The following is a 20,101-nucleotide window of genomic DNA, read 5'->3' as shown; positions in this document are numbered from 1 at the left end:
TTGTAACCGTGTGTTTATCCAATGATTCCTATAAATTGACTTTTTGTGAATAGGAATAAATACTTAGACCAATTGAAAAAACTCTCATAAGTAAGTTAATCCAAATTAAGTTCTAATTTAAATATGGTAAGTTTACAACCATTTGATATATATTTTTATTTGTTATGTTACATTATCTTTTTTAAAAATAAAAAAACCTTTAATGTGATTTTTTATGCTTATCATGTTAAGTGATACTCAAACATGATAATGACCATAACATGAAAAGATTAAAAAAATACAATTTGTTTTTTTACAAACATAATAATAACAAACTAGTGGTATCAACTATAATATTTTCCATTTAATATAATCATTGCTCATAATTTGGGTTTAAGGATCTAAGTTTATAAATGGGCAAAAAAGCACAACAAAATAAATAAATAAATAAGTTTTGCTAAAATAGTATTTAATGAAACCTCTTTAATATTGTTTGTGACTTCTAGATGAAAGAAATGCCATGCTTAAGATAAATTATTATCAATTCTTTTATTTCAACATTAAATAATTGATATAGTATTTGATTTTATATATAATTTTTTCAATTTATATGCATATGTCCCAAAAATATTTATTAAAATTAAAGGAGAGAACAAAGTTTGTCTCACTTTTAATGTAAAAAATATATATTTTCCACTAATTATTAAATAACTAAAGTGAGATAATACAACATAATTTATATTATAAAAAAATATGCTTAAGGAAAGTAAAAGATAGTGAGTATGAGAGAGAATGTTAAGAAATTTTTTAACATAAACAAAAATAAAAGAGAGATTTTGAAAGATAATAATAAAAAGTTAGATAGTTTAAATATTATATGAAATAACATTTTAAAAATACTACAAATCAAAAATATATTTGTGTCAAACAAATATTTAGGATTGTTAAATTATAAAAAAAAAAAGAAGAGATTTTACTCACTATTAATTTAATTATAAGAGAGAAAAAATATTCTAAATAAAAATTACTTATAAAAGAATGATAATAAACACACCTAGAAATTAAATGAAAAAAATTTCAATACAGTGTCATAAGTGTTTTTAATATTTTTTTAATTAATATTACAATAATATTAAATAAATTTTTTTATTAAAATAAAACGTTAAATTAATAAACAACTCAAACACCGAATTCATATAAAGTTTTGAAAAACCAAATCATTTCCTTAACAAACTCATTAGCGCAGCGCTGGCATCGTATTAATTAAAGAGAAGCTGAAAATTGTCCCTAGGCACATCGTAACACAGTACTGAAGCCTTCCTCTCACTGTTGAGCGTTGACTTCTACCTTAAGAATTGAAGATGGCAGCAGCTTCAGAAAGGTTGCACACTAACACTTATCCTCTCTCTTTTCTTTCCTTGTTCCTACTTCCAACCACACTGTTAAATCTCATGCTTTTTAAACCACTTTTACTCCTTTCTGATTTTTTTAAGATAAAATCTTTTATGTGTGCTGGGGTGTTGACTTTTTCAGGTATGCAGTTGTGACTGGTGCAAACAAAGGAATTGGATTAGAGATTGTTAGGCAACTAGCTTTAGCTGGGATCAAAGTGGTGCTCACAGCAAGAGATGAGAAAAGGGGTCTTCATGCATTGGAAGCGCTCAAAGATTCAGGTCTATCTCACCTTGTAGTTTTCCATCAGCTCGATGTGGCTGATCGTACAAGTGTAGCTTCTCTTGCAGATTTTATCAAATCTAAATTTGGGAAGCTTGATATTCTGGTAACATGCAACTTTGATGCTCCTTTGTTGTTGTAACTTAAAATTTAACATCCTGGAAATTTGTGATAATGTGAATATTTTTACTTTCTCACGTTCACTTTCTCTTATATCCGAAGAGAATAGATATTGAGAGTGTTTAGATTTACGTTTGAATAGTCATGGACTTATGTTTACTTCAATATTACTAGTTGTAACTTCTAAGTTTAATCCATGTTTTCAGATGTTTTAACTTGTTTCCAAACACACATCAATATTTTGAATACTGTTTTGTTCATTAACAAACGTAGCGGTTTAATGCAGGTGAACAATGCAGGAGTTACTGGATCCATAGTTGGTGACTATGCTTTAGCAGTTATGGTAATAAATAATCCTGGGGTAAGTAACTAGGCTTGATCTGGCATCTACCAAAAATTTGAGGCAAACTTCAAACTTGATGCATACTACCTGTATAATGGAAAATGGAATTTCTATTTGCTAATATTTCTTAACACCATCCAATCTTCACCTCTACAATAATAGAACAGATAAAACTTAGGTGTAATACCATAGGTCTTGGTGGTGTTGTTCTCTAATCAGAATTAAAGTTTTACCTTAATAATGTGTGCCGACTTTTAACACTGGTGCGCTGACTTTTATCACACAAATTATTTAGGTGAAACTTCATTTCAGTACAAATAGTACCTATGTATAGCACTTAAATTTTATCCTAATAAACAACCTTAGAAGATGAGGGTGAATATTTTTCCTCGAATTTTAACGCTAACTTCACGTGTCCATCTATGATAATATTCCATGTCCATATTAAACTTGAAATTGTTCTAGAAACAACTTTATACTAGAAGGTTTTACAACGTGCTTAGTTTATCTCTTGGAAACTTTCAAAATTGTAAACAGGTTATATAGTAACTTTTGTTTTCTATTTGGAGATATGAATTGTTATAGGCTGAAAAACTGTATAATGGTCTCTTTATTTTGTTTTTAGTCTTATGTTTCTTTATTTCCTGACATTACAGGCAGTATCAGATGCTGACCGGGAAAAAGCATTCACTGAAACATATGAATTAACTGAAGAGTGTTTGCAAATAAATTACTATGGTGCTAAGAGAACAGCCGAGTCCCTTTTACCCCTCTTGCAATTATCTGATTCACCAAGAATTGTGAATGTATCATCTGGCTGGGGAAAATTAGAGGTAGGCAAATTACTTTTAACATCATGCAAATAAATTCTTAGGATCTTTGTGCAAACCTATTTCAAAGATGAAAGCTCTAAGGATGAATAGCATTAAAGTTCAATAATGTTTTTTCCTAACTCAGAATGACTAGATACTGATAACATTCTTGTCTATCTGCTCTCACTTGTTGATATTTAGTTTCTTTGGAGCCCATATGTTTTAATTATTATATATCTTTTCCATTTTTCTTTTCATCATGCTGAAAATGAAAAAGAGTGAGACAGGAATTAAAAAAATGCCATTTATATTAGCCAATATACAGAAAATTGGTTTTTGTCACTAATTAAATATTTAAATTAAAAATGGTTATTTTTAGAACAATTTTTTGGACTTTTATTCCTATACTGGACCAATATTTTAGATTGCTTCTCCACTCCCTTCACCAAAAATTTCAGAGATATCTGAGTAATTTATGCCAAATTCAGAGATTATCAAATGAATGGGCTAAAGGAGTCCTCAGTGATGCTGAGAATCTTACAGAAGAGAGAGTGGATGAAGTATTGAAGGAGTTTCTCAAAGATTTCAAAGAAGGGTCATTAGAAAGCAAGGGATGGCCTAAGCATGCTGGTGTCTATATGATTTCTAAAGCTGCATTGAATGCCTATACAAGAATTCTTGCTAAGAAGTACCCTAATTTCCTCATCAATAGTGTTTGCCCTGGTTTTGTCAAGACAGATATAAATGGCAACAGTGGAGTTTTAACAGTTGAAGAAGGTGCTGCAAGTCCTGTGAGGGTGGCATTGCTACCCAATGATGGTCCATCTGGCATACTCTATATTCGAAGTGAAGTCTCTTCCTTTTGATTGATAACATTATATATTTCCAAGGGATACACTCTTTTGAACATGTTTTTTTTTATCGAATTTCTTATGATTGGTTTATTTTTCAAAAAGTCAGATCATTTGTCTCACAAATTGAACACTTTTTAAAACTGATTGGACTTTTCAAAAAATTGACCAATTACAAAAAGTGTATGAAAAATGTGTTTAAAAGAATATGTTGTTTGCCTTCCTTGTATTTTCAATGATATAATAAGATTAAGAGTAAGATTTGGATCTTTAAAGTTTCTTTAAGGATAACATGACATTTTAGTTATTCAATGCTATATTAATTATTCAATGCTGCATTTTCATTTACAAATGATTTAGATAATTCCAATTTTAGTTTAATTAGAATATAATCAATCGTTTTCTTTATGTATAAAGAAATTAAGCAAGTTCTAATATTTAGATTCTTTAAATTAGTACTACTGCTATATAAGTATTTTGGAAGCTTAATGTTGTTGATCTAAATTTTAAAGTTGAAGATATAAATTTATTACTCAGTTTATTTCTAAAGTCTGATTTAGTTTTAATAAAGTGTGACATGTAAACAAAACCATTAGGAGATATTTGCATAACGAAAATTGGTGGAAAATATTATGATCACAATATCATGTTATGGGTCGAATTTAACGAGTAACAACATGAACGGGTGTGCAGGGGTTGAAATGTTTTCCAAATTCCATGAAGTGTTCCCTCTTTGGCTAAGTATCTTCATTAAGCAATTGCTAAAATTTCTACTTTAATTTCTTAACTGATTTCAACTCACTTAAGGTTAACTAAAATAAAGAGCGAGTTCAACAAGTTCGCATTCTAAATTGACCAAACAATTGTAGCTCAATTTACATTGAATTTAGTTTAGGACTTTGTTATCATTTGCTAGATGTTTTTTTGACACTTTTATAAAACATAACTTCTTGTTAGGTTAAAGTCGAGGATTGTGAATTCTTGTAACAAGTAATTACATTAACAAAAAATTTGAACATTTTTGCACTAAAAAATATTTTACAATAAAAATATATATTAAATATATTAAATTAATTATTAAAAAATATAAATACTTTCTATGAGTCCATCTAAAAGTAACATTAAATGCCCTCTTGAATTTCGCAGCACCGCAACAAGCACCAATAAAAATAGGCAAATCAATGTGGTCGATACATTCAATGCAACAACGAACAAAATCATTATTCTTGTGAGTTGGGCGGTGCTTTCATATATACTACCAAACAACCACAAAAGGCTTGCAGGCAACAATTATGGGTTTTTGACAATTTTATGGTAATTTTTAGTTCTCTTTCATTTTTTTAATGTATAAATAAAAATAATTATATAATGTATTATATATAGCGTAAATTTTGAATTGTTCATGTCATCGTCTGGATAAAAAATGATTAAATTTTTAAAAAATTAAAGAATATAATAAGAAAAAAGCTAAAAATATATTTAATATTTTTTTATGGAAGCTTAAAATTCAAATAGAAGAAAAAGGAGTAGCTTTCAGCAGGTCACAAATAGTAAGTACTACTCATTAGACATAGCAATAACAACAATATAAGTCTCATTCCATATATGAGATAAACTATTTAGATCTAAATATTATATAGAGTTTTTTAATTTGTGTAACCTTGCACGATATAAACCTCAAAAAAATACACAACTTAATTAATGAAAGAAAAGTAAAAAATATTTTTTAAAAAAAATCATAGTAAAATAATTAATACAAATTAATTAAGTGATGTATTTATTAGAATTTATCCTGTGCAACTTTGCACAGGTTAAAAAATTCAAAATATTATTTCATTCAACTTGAACTTAAACTATCAAAATATTATTTTGTTTGAGATCCTTTTATTCATTAGGGTAATAGGCATTCTAAATAGACACACAATTCTCAATCAAAACCTACAAAATCGGTGGATAGTTGGGTCTTTAAATATGTTGACAAAGGTTTTTTTTCTTGACCATGATTGAAAGAGAGAGTATACTTACTTTAGTAACCTTTTTGCCTTGAAAGTGAACAGTCTTGGGCTGGCATAGGGATAAGAAGGACCACTATATACTAATGAACCACATTGGCTTGGAAACTACAATTTTATGTGACAGTTACATGCACAGCACTGTGCTTCTTGATCTTCACCTCAAAGTAATTCAAGATGGAAGAAGCACCACAAAGGTAGAAACACTAGCACTATTGTTTCTTTTGGATATAATTCCTTTTGCAACATCCAATCAAGGTTTTAAATCATTTTATTTTCCTAATCCATTTTTTTTCTATTATTTATTTATTTAGTTTGGTTGAAATGGGGTTGATTTTGTCAGGTATGCAGTTGTGACTGGTGCAAATAAAGGAATTGGACTAGAGATTGTGAGGCAGTTAGCTTCAGTTGGGATCAAGGTGGTGCTCACAGCAAGAAATGAGAAGAGAGGTCTTCAAGCATTGGAAAATCTAAAAGCCTCAGGTCTATCTGACCTTGTAGTGTTTCATCAGCTAGATGTGGCTGATGCTGCAAGTGTAACTCATTTGGCAAATTTTGTCAAATCTGAATTTGGAAAACTTGATATTCTGGTAACATGCAAATTAATTTAATGCTCCCTTGTTGTTATAACTGAAGAAATGGCACATCCTAAACTAAAGTCTACATGTTTGTGAATTGGCTTGCTGAACTAACGGTATACATACAATTAATTTTCCATTTGCAGATTTGAAATAGTCTTTCAATTTCTTGTTTAATTTAATTTCCATTGGATGTCATGGATTTCATCTTGAAATTACAATTATTCATTTTTGTTGTGTGGTTCTACATGCATGTACTTCTTTTGGTTAGCCATTATTGGGTTCTACTAAATGTTACATCTTTGCCATTTGAGGTTTTTCTTTAATTGGTGTAAATTGTTTTGATTATATATCAAATCACATTCACCTTGTAATCTGTTGACCACATTTTAGAATTAAGCACGCTTCAGTCAGGATTTAATCAACTTGATAGATTTTATTAATATTTGCAAATTTCGTTAATAAAGTTTGTATTCTGCAGGTTAACAATGCAGGGGTTGGTGGAGTTGAAATTAAAGACAGTGATTTATACTCTTTAGTAATCACTACGCGCCGGGTTAGTTATCTACACATGTTATGAAATCTAGTCAACGCTAGTTACGATATGAAAGTTTTAAACTTGATCACCCTGTACAGAAAGGAACCTTGTTTTGCTATTTTTCTTGATCATTTTGTGCATGTATAATTCACTGAAAGGTGATAAAAACAGTATTCCCAATCAAACCTCCAATTTCCAACATTTTCATATTAAACATTTTACCATTAACTTGATTAAAAAATGAAGATTTTTATTGATTCTGTTGTGGCTTTGTGTAGACTTACTAATGAATTCAGGAAATTATATATATGTTAACTTAAATTTGAAGTGGAAAATTTCTACAATGGTTGTTGAGCATTAAATTGTTCTTACTGCACAGGAAGTATCTCAAGACGACAAGAAAAAGGCAATGACTCAAACATATGAGTTAGTTGAAGATTGCATTCAAATAAATTATTATGGGGCTAAAAGAACAACTGAAGCTCTTCTTCCTCTCCTCCTCCTATCTGATTCACCAAGAATTGTGAATGTATCATCCACATTGGGGAAGTTAGAGGTAAGCCACTCTTTCTAAAGCCAATAAATTCTTTGGGATGATTAAGCTTGAAAATCTAATGGTTAAGTAGATGTCTGTTTGGCTTAGAAGGACTTAAATATTGACAGCATCTTCATTGATCTGATATTAATATTTGATAAATAGAGTCAGCCCATCCATATTTTGGTTGATCTTGAGTTTAAACAGAATTAGTGACGTCTATCATCTCTTTGATTTTGAGGGTCTTATTGTTAGATCCAATAAGGGAGAGTCCAATTAACAAAATGACACAGGGAGCACACAGACACAAGCATTGATCATGGTTCTACAAGTCACATGCATACATCTACTCCAATGGATTAAACCAATACTAAGTACATAAAAAAAATATGGATTTAAATAATCTAATCCATGCCCCATTATTTACTCTCTCATAACTAGAAGATCACCTTTGCAACTTGTTTTTATCTTGGTCTTACAACACTCCTAGGCCATTTGTTCTATTCATAAACACACTTCTTTTATCCCCAAGCAAACTTTCTTAATTTCCAAAACTTCTTATGTTCTATCTAAGTTTCCAAATAGATTTTACAAAAGACAAAACATAGGTGCAGCTCCTTAGGTACTTTTGATGTTGTTTATCAATCAAAATTAGTCTCACTTTAGTAACCTGCAAGTCGCAACAACATTAAATGTGGACCTTTTACCGTGTTAAGACTCTAATTTTGACTGGTAAACAACACTAAAAGTATTTAAAGAACTGCATTTAATTTTTGTCCTTTTCAAAAATCCTTTATATTCTTTCATACCCTTATTTTTATACTTCATAAATGTCCAAATATACGGTTACTAATCAAAATCCCAAATGATTTTGGGGAAACATCTTCAATTTCTTTTCCCTCTCCTCCTCCAAAATTTTTATAGACATCCTCATTTATGCTTATGCTGCTCCTCTAATTTGCATGATCTCTTATACTGCTTATTTACGTAAAATCAGTTCATGACAAATGAAAGTGCTAAAGGAATCTTCAGTGATGCTGATAGCCTTACAGAAGAGAAGGTGGATGTAGTATTGAAGGAGTTTCTCAAAGATTTCAAAGAAGGGTCATTAGAAAGCAAAGGGTGGAGTGGTTTTAGTGTCTATAGTGTCTCTAAAGCTGCTATGAATGCCTATACTAGAATTCTCGCCAAGAAATACCCAACATTCTGCATCAATAGTGTTTGCCCTGGTTATGTCAAGACAGATATAACTGCTAACACTGGCATTTTAACAGTTGAAGAAGGTGCTGTTAGTCCTGTGAGGCTAGCACTGCTTCCTAATGGTAGTCCTTCTGGCCTGTTCTATCAGAGAAGTGAGGTGTCCTCCTTTTGATTAATATATGGTACAATTTTATGAACTAGAGGACAAACTGCACTGCTTGTAATCCTCTTGGATGATGTGTTAAAATGCTAAGATATTTAATTTATGTTGTGTCTTGTGCATAATTGATTCTCTAATTCTATTCTATAATAACTTCTAAAGAATTTTTCATTTTTGTTTAAATCAAACAAAATTGATGACAACTTTAAAAGATATTTTTTTTAAATTCTTCTTGTTATTTTTAGATGTTGAAAATTAGCTCTAAAAACTGAAGCTTACAAAATCAATTTCACAAATTTTTTTTTGGCTAACTAATTCTAGTTGTTGTTCCCATTCTGGAATGGTTATAGGGCCTATGATCATTGGAAAAGATGATTCCCATCTAATGTTATCAACTAAAATTTGTTGCCAAAAAGATTGTGAAAATTGAAAACTCGGATAAATGCCATTAGATTCTGTAATTGGATGTTTAGGAAATGTGTATAGGGTTAGTTGATTAGGATTTGAAAGTCGTAGGTCTTAATTCTTGTGCAAAGTAAATAAGATTTGTTTTATTAGAACCAACCTAATTTTAATGGAGTAAAGAAATAATCAAACCACAGTATTGTCAATACTATATAGGAACTGAAACATTCAGTTCTTATACAATTAATCATGAGTAGATTTAGAAATTAATGTATAAATTAATAATTTATACCCACTTTTTTATTTTATTCTAAATTTTAGATATAAAAGTTGCTATTTAACTTTATCTTATTATCTTCCATAAATTTTTAAATTTGTCATATATACTTAATTTGCATTTATAAAAATTATTTTATTCCTTATATAAACTATCAAAATTTTCATAAATATCTATGCTTACAGTTTAAAATAAAAATTATTACTTTATATAAACTTTTAAAATTTTCAAAATATTTATTCATATTTATAAAATTTATATTGCTTAATATATTATTTGCAATACTTTTAATCTAAATTTTCAACAACTAAATATCTTTAGTTTAATATTGAAAATATCTTCTCGATAGCATTATACCACACAAAACAGAGAGGACATTTTCATCACTCCTACGTTCTTCTGTGCACAAAAAGACTAAGAAAAAAAAATGTAAAACTATTGGAACTCTCTTTCAGCCTTATAAGAAAAAAACATGAAGGAAAGAACATAGAAATTCATAGGAAGAAACGTGCAATAAGAACTATGAGTTGGACGTCAGAGGTTGACTATGTTCGCGACTCTTTTTGATCCATTCTTATAAACTGAAAAGATTAACAAAAAAACGAGAGTTTTGTTTGAGGAGGGTGCTGGTGTCAACAAGAGAGCTCTTCTAGAAGGGGAAGGAGAAAGTTCTTCCTCATAATCCCTTCATTGTGTTTTTCAAGTGCCATAAGAAATAACACAAAATAACTCATTGAAATTCTTTGCATAATGATCATAGTTTTACTTTCGAAAAAAGTTACATGCATTACCTTACGTGTTTTTAGAATTTTTTAAATTTATAATTAAAATTTTATTTTTGAATTAGTATAACCTTTAATTATAAAATAACACCAAAATATTTAAGTAATTACATTAAAAATTTTCCCTTTACTTTTGCTTCAATCTTGGACAGACCCTCACCCAGTCACACGGATTACAACAGCCATGCAATTGAGCTTGCTGGTTCTCAAAGGAGAAACTAGCAAGTATCAAGCTGCACATTGTGGATAGAGAAGACCATGTCCTTTGTTTAAAAAATTACTTTTTAAATTTATTAAAATAACAATTTAAATTTTGAAGAAAAGGAACCATTAGCTTTAGGATGATGAAAGCATCTATTTGTATAGTTCAAGGACAAAATAAAGAAAAGTTTAAGTATATATTTACTGATTAAGAATAGTTACCTTATCTAGAAAAATATGGAAATGTGATTGATACATTCAATGTAAAAATCTTTATTCTTGTAAGGCGGCGTTTTCATTTACACTGCAAACAACCACAAAAGGTTGGCAGACAACAATAATTTGTTTTGACAATTTTGTGGTAATTTTTAGTTGTCTCTTTCATCTTTTACTGTATAAAATATTATAGGATGTATTAGATATAGTGTAAATTTTGACTTGTTCAAAATTGTTACTTGGACTTGCATATACAGAGTTGGGCTTGAAAGTGGAAACTGAACATGGGAGAAACTAGAGAAAGGTAAGCACATTCACACTTATCCTTCAAACCTGTTCTTGGCATCCTTGTCTTAAATCTTACATTTTTTTTAATCCCTTTCTTGTTTCCCTTTCAATCTTTGATGTGGGGGTTGAGTTTCTCAGGTATGCAGTTGTGACTGGAGCAAATAAAGGAATTGGATTAGAGATTTGTAGGCAATTAGCTTTAGCTGGGATCAAAGTGGTGCTTACAGCAAGAGATAAGAAAAGGGGTCTTCATGCACTGGAAACACTCAAAGATTCAGGTCTATCTCACCTTGTAGTTTTTCATCAGCTCGATGTGGCTGATCCTACAAGTGTCGCTTCTTTGGCAGATTTTGTCAAATCTAAGTTTGGGAAACTTGATTTGCTGGTAACATGCAATTTTGCTACTCCTTTCATTTTTTAGAGTAAAGTTTGTTGAAGTGGTCCTTTAATTTTTGCATGTTAGAGCTTCAGTTAAAAAATGAAGCGAGATACTGATTAACTTGATGAACTTCAGTCATGCATGCAATTAATGATCCATTTGTATGAGTTCAAATATTTGTGTCTAAACTTTTATTAGTTTCCATTGCATGTTGGGGTGATCATCTAGCAAGTGTTGTTATTCGTTGTTATAGAATTATGGTAAATTTTCTTGATAGCTACTTATATTAATTTTTGCATATTTCATTAAGAAAAATTGTATGAATTGATGCAGGTTAACAATGCGGGGATTGGTGGCGTTGTAATTAAAGACCTTGATTTACTCAGTGTGGCCATCATGAATCGTGGGGTAAGTATCTAGGCTTGTTGTAAAATTTAGTTAATAGATGAGGAAATTTGCACTGTAGAAAAGGGTCTTCAGTTTGCAATTTTTTTCTAGACCCTCAAATTCTAATGATATAAAATACTTACAAGAGCAGAGTGAAAATGTTTTCACAATTGTGATTGGAAGTTCTTGCCCCTCCCTACTCTCTCTTTTCCTTTTCAGTTTCTTTTTTGGGTTATGGGAAGGAAGAGCTTGATGTGAACAATGCACTGAAATTGGATTATTAAAACTTTATATCTAATCATACCCTTTGAATTACAATATTGTCCTATTGAACCGCTTATCCTTGTCAAAAAAGTTTAAACTTCTTTTAATTCTGATTGAAGCTTTGGCAGATTATAATTGAAAGGTTATAATTGTTAGAAAGGTTATAAACTTCTGGTTTTTAGAAAGGTTATAATTGTTTTATTTTTGGGCAGGGCATGTTGTTAGTTGTTAGAAAAGCTTCAATGATTGAGTATTGAGTTCTCCTTATTTTGCAGGTAATATCAGAAGATGATGGGAGAAAGGCAATGACTCAAACTTATGAGCTAGCTGAAGAATGCCTGCAAATAAATTATTATGGTGCTAAAATAACTGTTGAATCCCTTATGCCCCTTCTCCAGTTGTCTGATTCACCAAGAATTGTTAATGTATCATCCAAACTGGGGCAATTAGAGGTAGGGTATTACTTCTTGCATCAATAAATTCTTATGGTTTTTGCATAAAATCTGACTGAAATGAGTAAAGGAAAATTAAACACTAGTGTTTAGGACGATGTTTCGAGCAAAATTTGCTCTTATTCTCTTAAATACTGATAAATCTTGAGAGTTTAAAAACAGTGACATCTTCCATTATCTCTCGTTGAGAGTCTGATAATTTTTGCCTCTCTTTTCCAACAAGTTAAAAAATGGACACAATAGTATATACTAAAAGATGAAGAGCAAATGTTACATATAGGAATAGAAAATAATCTTAGTTGTTAGAAATGGATCTCCACCAATAACCCAGATTGTTAACAACAGTTTCAATTAGCCTTATGTATGATGTTGAAGCAAAATTTTTAGTTTCTTTCCGTGTTCATATCCAAAATTTTCATAGACAGTTTATCATTTTCTATCATCTCCTTATTGCTTATTCATGTCAAACTCAGAGTTTACCAAATGGATCATGGGCTAAAGGAGTCTTCAGTGATGCAGAAAATCTTACAGAAGAGAAAGTGGATGAAGTGTTGAAGGAGTTTCTCAAAGATTTCAAAGAAGGGTCATTGGAAAACAAAGGCTGGCCTAAGCATTTATGTGCGTACATTGTCTCTAAAGCTGCTATGAATGCCTATACTAGAATTCTTGCTAAGAATTACCCAACATTCTGCATCAATAGTGTTTGTCCTGGCTATGTCAAGACAGACATAACCGGCAACACCGGCTTCTTATCGGTCGAAGAAGGCGCCGTGGGTCCGGTGAGGCTAGCTCTACTTCCCAATGGTAGTGCTTCTGGCCTCTTCTATTACCGGAGTGACGTGTCTTCCTTTTGATTAGTAATGCAATTTTATGGTTTGAGGACACTGCATTGCTTTTGCTTGTCAATTGTTATTCTACATGGAATTCTATGTTTATTGAGCCTATTTTAAGCACATTATATCATGTTGTATGTCACTACATAACATCTTTCAACTTCTATTTATTCCATGGATTTCTTGAGGAATCAAATTTTTATGATTACAATCAACAAAGTTTGGTACAGTTAGTAAATAGTTATGTTCCTTAAACATGCTAACAGGTTCAATTCCTGACTATGTTTTTGAAAACTTTTGTTTGAAAAAATAAAATCCCACTTTGGTGATCTCTATGCTTTAAGGACATAAGTCTTTTGGTTGTTGGCATGGGGGATATCAATGGTATTTACTAAAATCATTTTCAAAATACATAATTAAAAAAAATAAAAAACAGATAATGTTGGTTGATTTCACTACCATTGATTCTCACGACAATGGTTAGATGTATTTAGAGGGGATGTTAGCCACAGATGGGTCAATCAATTTTTCTTTTGTTGTGTATGTGAAGGATGAGAAAACCAAAGGTTGAAGACAGAAGTTTCCGTTTGACAAAAAAACAAAAAACAAAAAAAAGACAAAAGTTTGCTTTTATATTATATCGAAGTAATTAAAATTTGCTGAATTGGTTAAAAATCATACAAAATCGAACAAAAACCAGTGTAGAAAAATTAATTGAACCACTTATTTTATAAAAAAAAAATATTTTTAAACGTTTAGTTTAAAGTATTTTTAAATAAAGAAAGATAACATGGTGATAAATGCGACTTTGAATAAGGAAAATGAAGATTTTTTCTAGAAATAAGGGAAAGGGGAGATTTTCTTCTAGAAATGTGTTGTAATTTGGCATGAAGATACTGAGGTGACGATGAAGATGAGATATTCTGGAAGGTAGACTCTGTCATCAATTGTCGCCGCTTTCCCATAATCCGAGCATAGTCAATCCAAATGTGCCTTTGCCGCAACGATTACCCAAATCTTTTATAATCAAATATTTGAGATCTCTAAGGTCTATTATCTTTAACATTCATCGTTAATGTCATTTTGAATTTTCCACGTTTACTTCATGTTTCATCAATTTGAAACTTTTAGCTTTGGTCTTCTTAACAACGAATTGAGATTTTCTGGGAGAATCTAGAAGAACAGAAAATTGCATTGTAATAGGAACTGCTGATGAAGAAATTCTGGAAGGTTAGGACTTTGATAATTGTTATTGGTGGGATTAATTTTCCACTGGTTTCCCACTCTCTTTTGCCATTGCCACAATGTCTCAACTTCACGAGGCACTTCTTCTAGAACCACCCCTAAGTCGATCAAATTTAATTATACATATTCTGCAGGTAATCAAATTTCAAATTTCTAACCATTATCTCACCTGCCAAAATCTTAACTAAACATTTATAATTTAATGATTCATATAAATTAAGTTAATAAAGCAGTAATGATCTGTTTTATTTTTATGCTGGTCAATATAATTATGGAATCATTTCTTTTAACGTGTGTGTGCTATACACATTAAAAAATTTCATAAATAATATTTTTATTATTTAATATTATTAATAATTTTTATGATTTTTAATAAAAATTATTATATATAAATTTTTCTTATGTGTTCTCCAAAACATATTAAAAAATTATTATAAAATTAGTCCACCATGAATGTTAGCCTGTTTAATAAAATATAAATCAAGTAGAATTTTAATATAACGAGTGATAGTATGAATTGTTCAATTTATTTATTTAAATTAATACTATTAAATGTTATAATTCCTAATAAAAAACTATTTTCATTTATTATTATTATTATTATTATGTCTAATTTTGGACAAATTCAAAAATATTCTTAAATTGGTCAATATTTATCATATATATATATATATATGATAAAAGATTTGTATAAATGTTTGTGTTTCACAGGAAATCTTTAAAGCAAAGTTGTCAGACCAAACTGTGAGTTGATTTGTCTTTCCCCCTTTAACAGTGTACCCAACTAGATTCACAGTACTTAACAGTAAAAATGAAATGAAGATACCGAAAGTCAACCTAAAAAAAAGTAGTCTACGGTGTGCAATTTAAAGTAAAACAGAAAATTTGAATCTGCGATTATTGATTATTTTAGGTAAACCTCCCAAGCGATTTTTGGGATTTTTATCCATGTCCTATTCTCTCCATCACTCCTTCTTTTGCTTTTTATGGTCTGTTTTCTAGATGAGCGAATTGTACTAAAATAAGAATCCACAAGAGATACATAACCATTATTTTTATTTTTCTGGTAAATAGATAGATAACCACTTATGATAGGGACAACATCCACATCATTAACACAACGTCAAAGTTAATTTATCACACACACTCTAAGATGTCCTAACCCATTTGACTATATAATATAATTGTCTGAGACAAGTGCACTTATATTATTTTATAGCCGTCTTCCACTTTAAATATTAACCTCTTCCCTTGTGCATCCATTCATCCAGATTCATCATCAATGGGTATGGCAGATGCAAAAGAAAGGTACTTTTTTTTCTCTTTATGATCTGGGGCCATGATTTCCCACTTGTTTAAGATACCCTTAATTCCTTTCAATGTATGTAATGTATAATTGGTAACATTTTTGCTTGATTTGTTTGTGCTTTCAGATATGCTGTTGTTACTGGTGCAAACAAAGGAATAGGATTGGAGACTGTTAAAGGGTTGGCCTCAAATGGAGTCAAAGTAGTGCTCACAGCTAGAGATGAGAAAAGGGGTAATCAAGCTATTCAGAAACTGAAAGAATGTGGTTTCTCTGGCATTGTTGTTTTTCACCAGCTTGATGTCACTGACCCTGCTAGTATTGCATCTTTGGTTGAGTTTGTTAAGATTCAATTTGGGAGACTTGATATATTGGTAAGAAGATGTTCACGATACTGAATATTCTCAACTTTGGTTCTTTTCTCTTCTTCTCTTTTACCCTCTACTTCAGCTTTTCTGTGTAAAGACGGTTTGATGAATGATTATAATATGAAATGGGTAGAAATTTTGCATATACATTATGCCCCACTTGGTTTGCTTACTTGAATAGTTTGATTCTCAATTACCATGGTGCACAATTCTAGTGAAAAACTGCGTCTAAGAATCTTCCTTTAACTGTTCTCACTTATCTTCTTATTCACACAATTCTCCATCTGTTCCCCCAATAATTCCTTCTATATTATGCTGAAATTGTTGTCCAGTGACATCTCTCTATTAAATAGAATCAAATAAATTTCTTTGCTTGAATATTGGTTTGGGCCGCTTCAAATTGTAGCACTTATTTATTTATTTTTGGGTGATCTTCAATATCGAAAAGCTCTGCCTGATCTGGTTGACAGCAACCTAATTCAGAGTTCAGACAAACCAATCATGATTCATATTGGTGATATTGAAAAATATCAACGAGTTCATCGTAGCAATAACTTGTGTGTGTATATATATATATATATATATATATATATATATATATATATATATTTGTTTCTCTTTTGCTTTACGTGAATGAGTCATCTTCTTAAGAATTTCAAATTTATGTGCAGGTGAACAATGCAGGAATCAATGGGTTCAATACAGATGGCATGGTTAGTGTGTATGTTTTATTCTATATTTTGTGAAGGTGTTGGTCTATCTATATAAATCCTCTAATTTGGGTCTCCTATACACTAGTGCAGGTGGGATCAAAAATTAACTGGAAGGAGCTACCTCAAACTTATGAAATGGCTGAAAAATGCCTAACAACAAACTACTATGGTGCTAAGGAAACAACTGAGGCATTTCTTCCCCTTCTTAAGTTATCCAATTCACCAATGATTGTTAATGTTTCCTCCCAAGCAGGGTTATTAAAGGTACAATAATAACATTTTTTTTTAATTCTTTCAGAATATGATTTTACATTACATAAACATTAAAAATATTATGTTATGGCGTGTTTCAGTACATATCAAATGAATGGGCTAGGAGGGTGTTTGATGATACTGAAAATCTCACTGAAGAGCTAATAGATGAGGTACTAAAGGAGTATATGAAAGACTTGAAAGAAGGTTCACTAGAAAACAAAGGGTGGCCAACTTACCTATCTTCCTATATGGTCTCAAAAGCAGCCATGAATTCTTACACAAGGCTTTTGGCATATAAGTACCCAAAGCTGTGCATTAATTGTGTTTGTCCTGGTTTTGTTAAAACAGACATTAACAAAAACACAGGCATAATAAGTGTTGAAAATGGTGCTGCTAGTGTTGTTAGATTAGCATTGTTGCCTAATGGTTCCCCTTCTGGCCACTTCTTTTCTCGGCAAGAAGTGTCAAGCTTTTGAATGATTTTAGTGTGTTAAAAGTCTTGAAGATGACAGGGGTAAAAAAATTATAGGCAGCGTGTATTGGATGATATTTTTTGACCTTATGTAACATAATGAAATGTGGGGAATGCATCTAATTTGGCTCCTTTATCTTCACAAATTGCTGCGCTTCTTATGGTCAATGCCAATTTGCAATTATTCTTTTTGGACTGTCATGAAGACATGAACCTTTTATCTGCAAGAAACTATCAACATTAGATCACTAGCACATTGTTAGGCATTCTCGTGTTAGTCGTGATTATGCTCTTTTTGCCCTCAAAATTTGAATACGTGGAGTGATAAAACACTTGTGATAAGGCAGCAATAATGGATAGAGTTTGGTTAAGAATAATATATATACAAGGATTAAATATTTTATTATTATTTTTATTTTTCAAATTTTAATTATTTTTTAAAATGAATGTATTCAAGATCCGTAAATTTGAAAAGATATTATATATTTTTTTAAGTTGATAATAATAATTTTATGATATTTTATAAATTAAAAAATATTTAATTTTTTTAAAATAAATTATTAATCTTATTCTCTATTAATATAAAATTAATAATTATTATTATTTTACGTGTAAAAAATATATAATATTATTAATAAATTACTTTAAAAATTATAAGTAAAGCTAAATGTTAAACTGACGTGTAACTATATGAACCGCCTGCCGTCCATGGACCACAGATTTACATAAAACCTACCAATGTGGATGTGGTGGGCCCGTTTGGTTGTGCTGTTTCTCAACACCACACGTGGGAAGACTTGACCAAAGTGAAAACATCATAATTACACTTTTCTTTTCTTTTTTTAATGTAAACTTTTATATATGGAACTTTTAAACTACATATTTTGTTTCTTTATCTAATGAAATTTGCGTAAAGTAATGTTATTAACATTTGTTGTAAAAAGTATCCTAAGGCAAATTAATCTTATTTTAGAAACCCAGTTGGTTTTTCTAATCAAAACCAGTAGTGTCTTCACATATGTATGCTGTTGAATCGTATGATGGAACTTCTACGTTCCACTATTGATGTACCCTTCTTTGTGCCACCAATTTGGTAATTTGCTTGACAGAGTAGGCTTGTGATGAAAGAGAGGTAAAAATACCATTTTGTGTTGCAAGCATACATGGTGGATGGTTAGTGCATGGTGTTCTTGCTTCATGATTGTGTGATTCTAGTACCAAATGATTCATTTCTCTTTTTTCTTGTTTCTGGTCCATCAATAAATGTTGCAAAGCATGCAGCAACAAGACAACGCCCAGAAATTCTATTGATTCTTTATGCAGTATTTCTTACAAAATATGAGAAATAGAAACCGAGAGGCATATAAAAAAATAGGTAATGTAATATATATGAATTATTATGTAGTTTTTATTGTACAAGTAATATTTTTCTGGGCGAAAATTACTTTGCCCAGTACTAGTGGACACAAAATATCAGGTTAGCATTTTTATTTTTTATTTTATTATATAGTCGTTGTTAAATTAGCATGTTTAAATTCTTGATTAAAATATTATAAATAGAAAGAAGAAAGAGGTATGTGGGAAAAGCTTTTGATGCAGTTTAAAGTGACTCTTCGTTAACTCACAATTGAATAGATTTTGAGCATAGTTATCTGTACATTTGAGAGGTTAATAATTAAAATATAACAAATTAGTATTTTTTTTTTCAGTGCACTAAACTAGTATCATTAAATTAAATTAATTTTTAAACAATTTAAATGTATTATTTGAATATTTTAAATTTCAATAAATTTTATAAATTTTGAAAGAGTCAGTATTATAATTATTATTAATAAATATTTTATTATATTAAATAAAATTTAAAAAAAATATCAAAAAATTTAAACTAAAAAATAAATATATAATGCAGAGAAAATGACTTGGTATGATAAAAATGAACTTAATCTCCAAAAATGCTCTCGTTTGAAAATACTTCTAGAAATGTTCATGTTTAAAAATACTCTTAAAAAATTTAAAAAACTTTTAAAATTGCTTTCAGTTAAAATTAATACTCACGAAAGGTTTATTGATATTTCACATTTTCCTTTTTTTAATAAAAAATTTCCTTTTTTTTGTTATGAACTCTTTCCAAGGCTAGTGTATTATCATTCATGTGAAGATTATAAATTCTTATGGTTTATTAGTAACGATGTACTTTAAATGATAGAAAAGATATAAAATTAACATGCTTAAATTCTTAATCAAATTTAGATGTATTTAGCAGAAAAAAATATACTTTTATATATTAAACAAGAGTCATTATTCTTAATTGAAAGCAATTTTAGAAAAGTGTGATACCCATAAATTTGAAAAGATATTACTTACCATCTTTAAATTAGTAATAATAATTTCTTTATTATTTATTAATATAAAATTAACAGTGAGAGTTGTCCATGTATTAATGACGATATCAAACC

At 30.0% G+C, this 20,101-nt stretch overlaps 4 protein-coding genes across 9 annotated transcripts; all 4 read left to right on the top strand.

Moving 5' to 3' along the window:
• The first annotated feature begins 1,268 nt into the window (after window positions 1–1,268).
• Window positions 1,269–4,049, top strand: LOC113849290 ((+)-neomenthol dehydrogenase-like). Of its 3 annotated transcripts, none has more exons than XM_027479081.1 (5): window positions 1,269–1,360; window positions 1,513–1,759; window positions 2,060–2,134; window positions 2,773–2,949; window positions 3,417–4,049. In XM_027479081.1, the coding sequence occupies exons 1-5, from the start codon at window positions 1,341–1,343 to the stop codon at window positions 3,792–3,794; spliced, it is 897 nt and encodes a 298-aa protein (XP_027334882.1). In that variant the 5' UTR covers window positions 1,269–1,340; the 3' UTR covers window positions 3,795–4,049. The 3 variants fall into 3 exon arrangements, with proteins under 3 accessions (XP_027334882.1, XP_027334884.1, XP_027334883.1); XM_027479083.1 differs by having other exon boundaries at window positions 1,286–1,360; window positions 2,060–2,093; window positions 2,783–2,949; window positions 3,417–3,829; XM_027479082.1 differs by having other exon boundaries at window positions 1,286–1,360; window positions 2,060–2,116; window positions 3,417–3,829.
• A 1,791-nt stretch (window positions 4,050–5,840) lies between these two features.
• On the top strand, window positions 5,841–8,905 carry LOC113849291 ((+)-neomenthol dehydrogenase-like). 2 transcript variants are annotated; one of them, XM_027479084.1, is made up of 5 exons: window positions 5,841–5,988; window positions 6,135–6,381; window positions 6,851–6,925; window positions 7,287–7,463; window positions 8,440–8,905. In XM_027479084.1, exons 1-5 carry the CDS (start codon window positions 5,969–5,971, stop codon window positions 8,812–8,814), a joined length of 894 nt encoding a protein of 297 aa, XP_027334885.1. In that variant the 5' UTR covers window positions 5,841–5,968; the 3' UTR covers window positions 8,815–8,905. The 2 variants fall into 2 exon arrangements, with proteins under 2 accessions (XP_027334885.1, XP_027334886.1); XM_027479085.1 differs by lacking the exon at window positions 6,851–6,925 and having other exon boundaries at window positions 5,849–5,988; window positions 8,440–8,849.
• Window positions 8,906–10,787: 1,882 nt separating this feature from the next.
• Window positions 10,788–13,520, top strand: LOC113849289 ((+)-neomenthol dehydrogenase-like). 2 transcript variants are annotated; one of them, XM_027479078.1, is made up of 5 exons: window positions 10,788–10,987; window positions 11,110–11,356; window positions 11,684–11,758; window positions 12,277–12,453; window positions 12,927–13,520. In XM_027479078.1, the coding sequence occupies exons 1-5, from the start codon at window positions 10,968–10,970 to the stop codon at window positions 13,305–13,307; spliced, it is 900 nt and encodes a 299-aa protein (XP_027334879.1). In that variant the 5' UTR covers window positions 10,788–10,967; the 3' UTR covers window positions 13,308–13,520. The 2 variants fall into 2 exon arrangements, with proteins under 2 accessions (XP_027334879.1, XP_027334881.1); XM_027479080.1 differs by lacking the exon at window positions 11,684–11,758 and having other exon boundaries at window positions 12,927–13,427.
• A 2,216-nt stretch (window positions 13,521–15,736) lies between these two features.
• LOC113849292 ((+)-neomenthol dehydrogenase-like) lies at window positions 15,737–17,782 on the top strand. Of its 2 annotated transcripts, none has more exons than XM_027479086.1 (5): window positions 15,737–15,839; window positions 15,965–16,211; window positions 16,877–16,918; window positions 17,009–17,182; window positions 17,272–17,782. In XM_027479086.1, the coding sequence occupies exons 1-5, from the start codon at window positions 15,814–15,816 to the stop codon at window positions 17,647–17,649; spliced, it is 867 nt and encodes a 288-aa protein (XP_027334887.1). In that variant the 5' UTR covers window positions 15,737–15,813; the 3' UTR covers window positions 17,650–17,782. The 2 variants fall into 2 exon arrangements, with proteins under 2 accessions (XP_027334887.1, XP_027334888.1); XM_027479087.1 differs by having other exon boundaries at window positions 15,763–15,839; window positions 16,877–16,922; window positions 17,004–17,182; window positions 17,272–17,649.
• Window positions 17,783–20,101: the final 2,319 nt, after the last annotated feature.

This window comes from Abrus precatorius, unplaced genomic scaffold (genome assembly GCF_003935025.1).
Source record: "Abrus precatorius isolate BTA unplaced genomic scaffold, Abrus_2018 Scaffold9, whole genome shotgun sequence".
In the NCBI taxonomy this organism is placed as follows: Eukaryota; Viridiplantae; Streptophyta; class Magnoliopsida; order Fabales; family Fabaceae; genus Abrus; species Abrus precatorius.
This window is presented reverse-complemented; position numbering and strand designations above follow the sequence as displayed.

Excerpts from the sequence above, each read along its gene's own strand:
- LOC113849290 (XM_027479081.1), top strand. The coding sequence starts at position 1,341 with ATGGCAGCAGCTTCAGAAAG. Across the intron at positions 1,361-1,512 it reads ATGGCAGCAGCTTCAGAAAG|GTATGCAGTTGTGACTGGTG; the intron begins GTTGCACACTAA and ends TGACTTTTTCAG. Across the intron at positions 2,950-3,416 it reads CTGGCTGGGGAAAATTAGAG|AGATTATCAAATGAATGGGC; the intron begins GTAGGCAAATTA and ends TGCCAAATTCAG.
- LOC113849291 (XM_027479084.1), top strand. The coding sequence starts at position 5,969 with ATGGAAGAAGCACCACAAAG. Across the intron at positions 5,989-6,134 it reads ATGGAAGAAGCACCACAAAG|GTATGCAGTTGTGACTGGTG; the intron begins GTAGAAACACTA and ends TGATTTTGTCAG. Across the intron at positions 6,382-6,850 it reads TTGGAAAACTTGATATTCTG|GTTAACAATGCAGGGGTTGG; the intron begins GTAACATGCAAA and ends TGTATTCTGCAG.
- LOC113849292 (XM_027479087.1), top strand. The coding sequence starts at position 15,814 with ATGGGTATGGCAGATGCAAAAGAAAG. Across the intron at positions 15,840-15,964 it reads ATGGCAGATGCAAAAGAAAG|ATATGCTGTTGTTACTGGTG; the intron begins GTACTTTTTTTT and ends TTGTGCTTTCAG. Across the intron at positions 16,212-16,876 it reads TTGGGAGACTTGATATATTG|GTGAACAATGCAGGAATCAA; the intron begins GTAAGAAGATGT and ends ATTTATGTGCAG.
- LOC113849289 (XM_027479078.1), top strand. The coding sequence starts at position 10,968 with ATGGGAGAAACTAGAGAAAG. Across the intron at positions 11,759-12,276 it reads TGGCCATCATGAATCGTGGG|GTAATATCAGAAGATGATGG; the intron begins GTAAGTATCTAG and ends CTTATTTTGCAG. Across the intron at positions 12,454-12,926 it reads CCAAACTGGGGCAATTAGAG|AGTTTACCAAATGGATCATG; the intron begins GTAGGGTATTAC and ends TGTCAAACTCAG.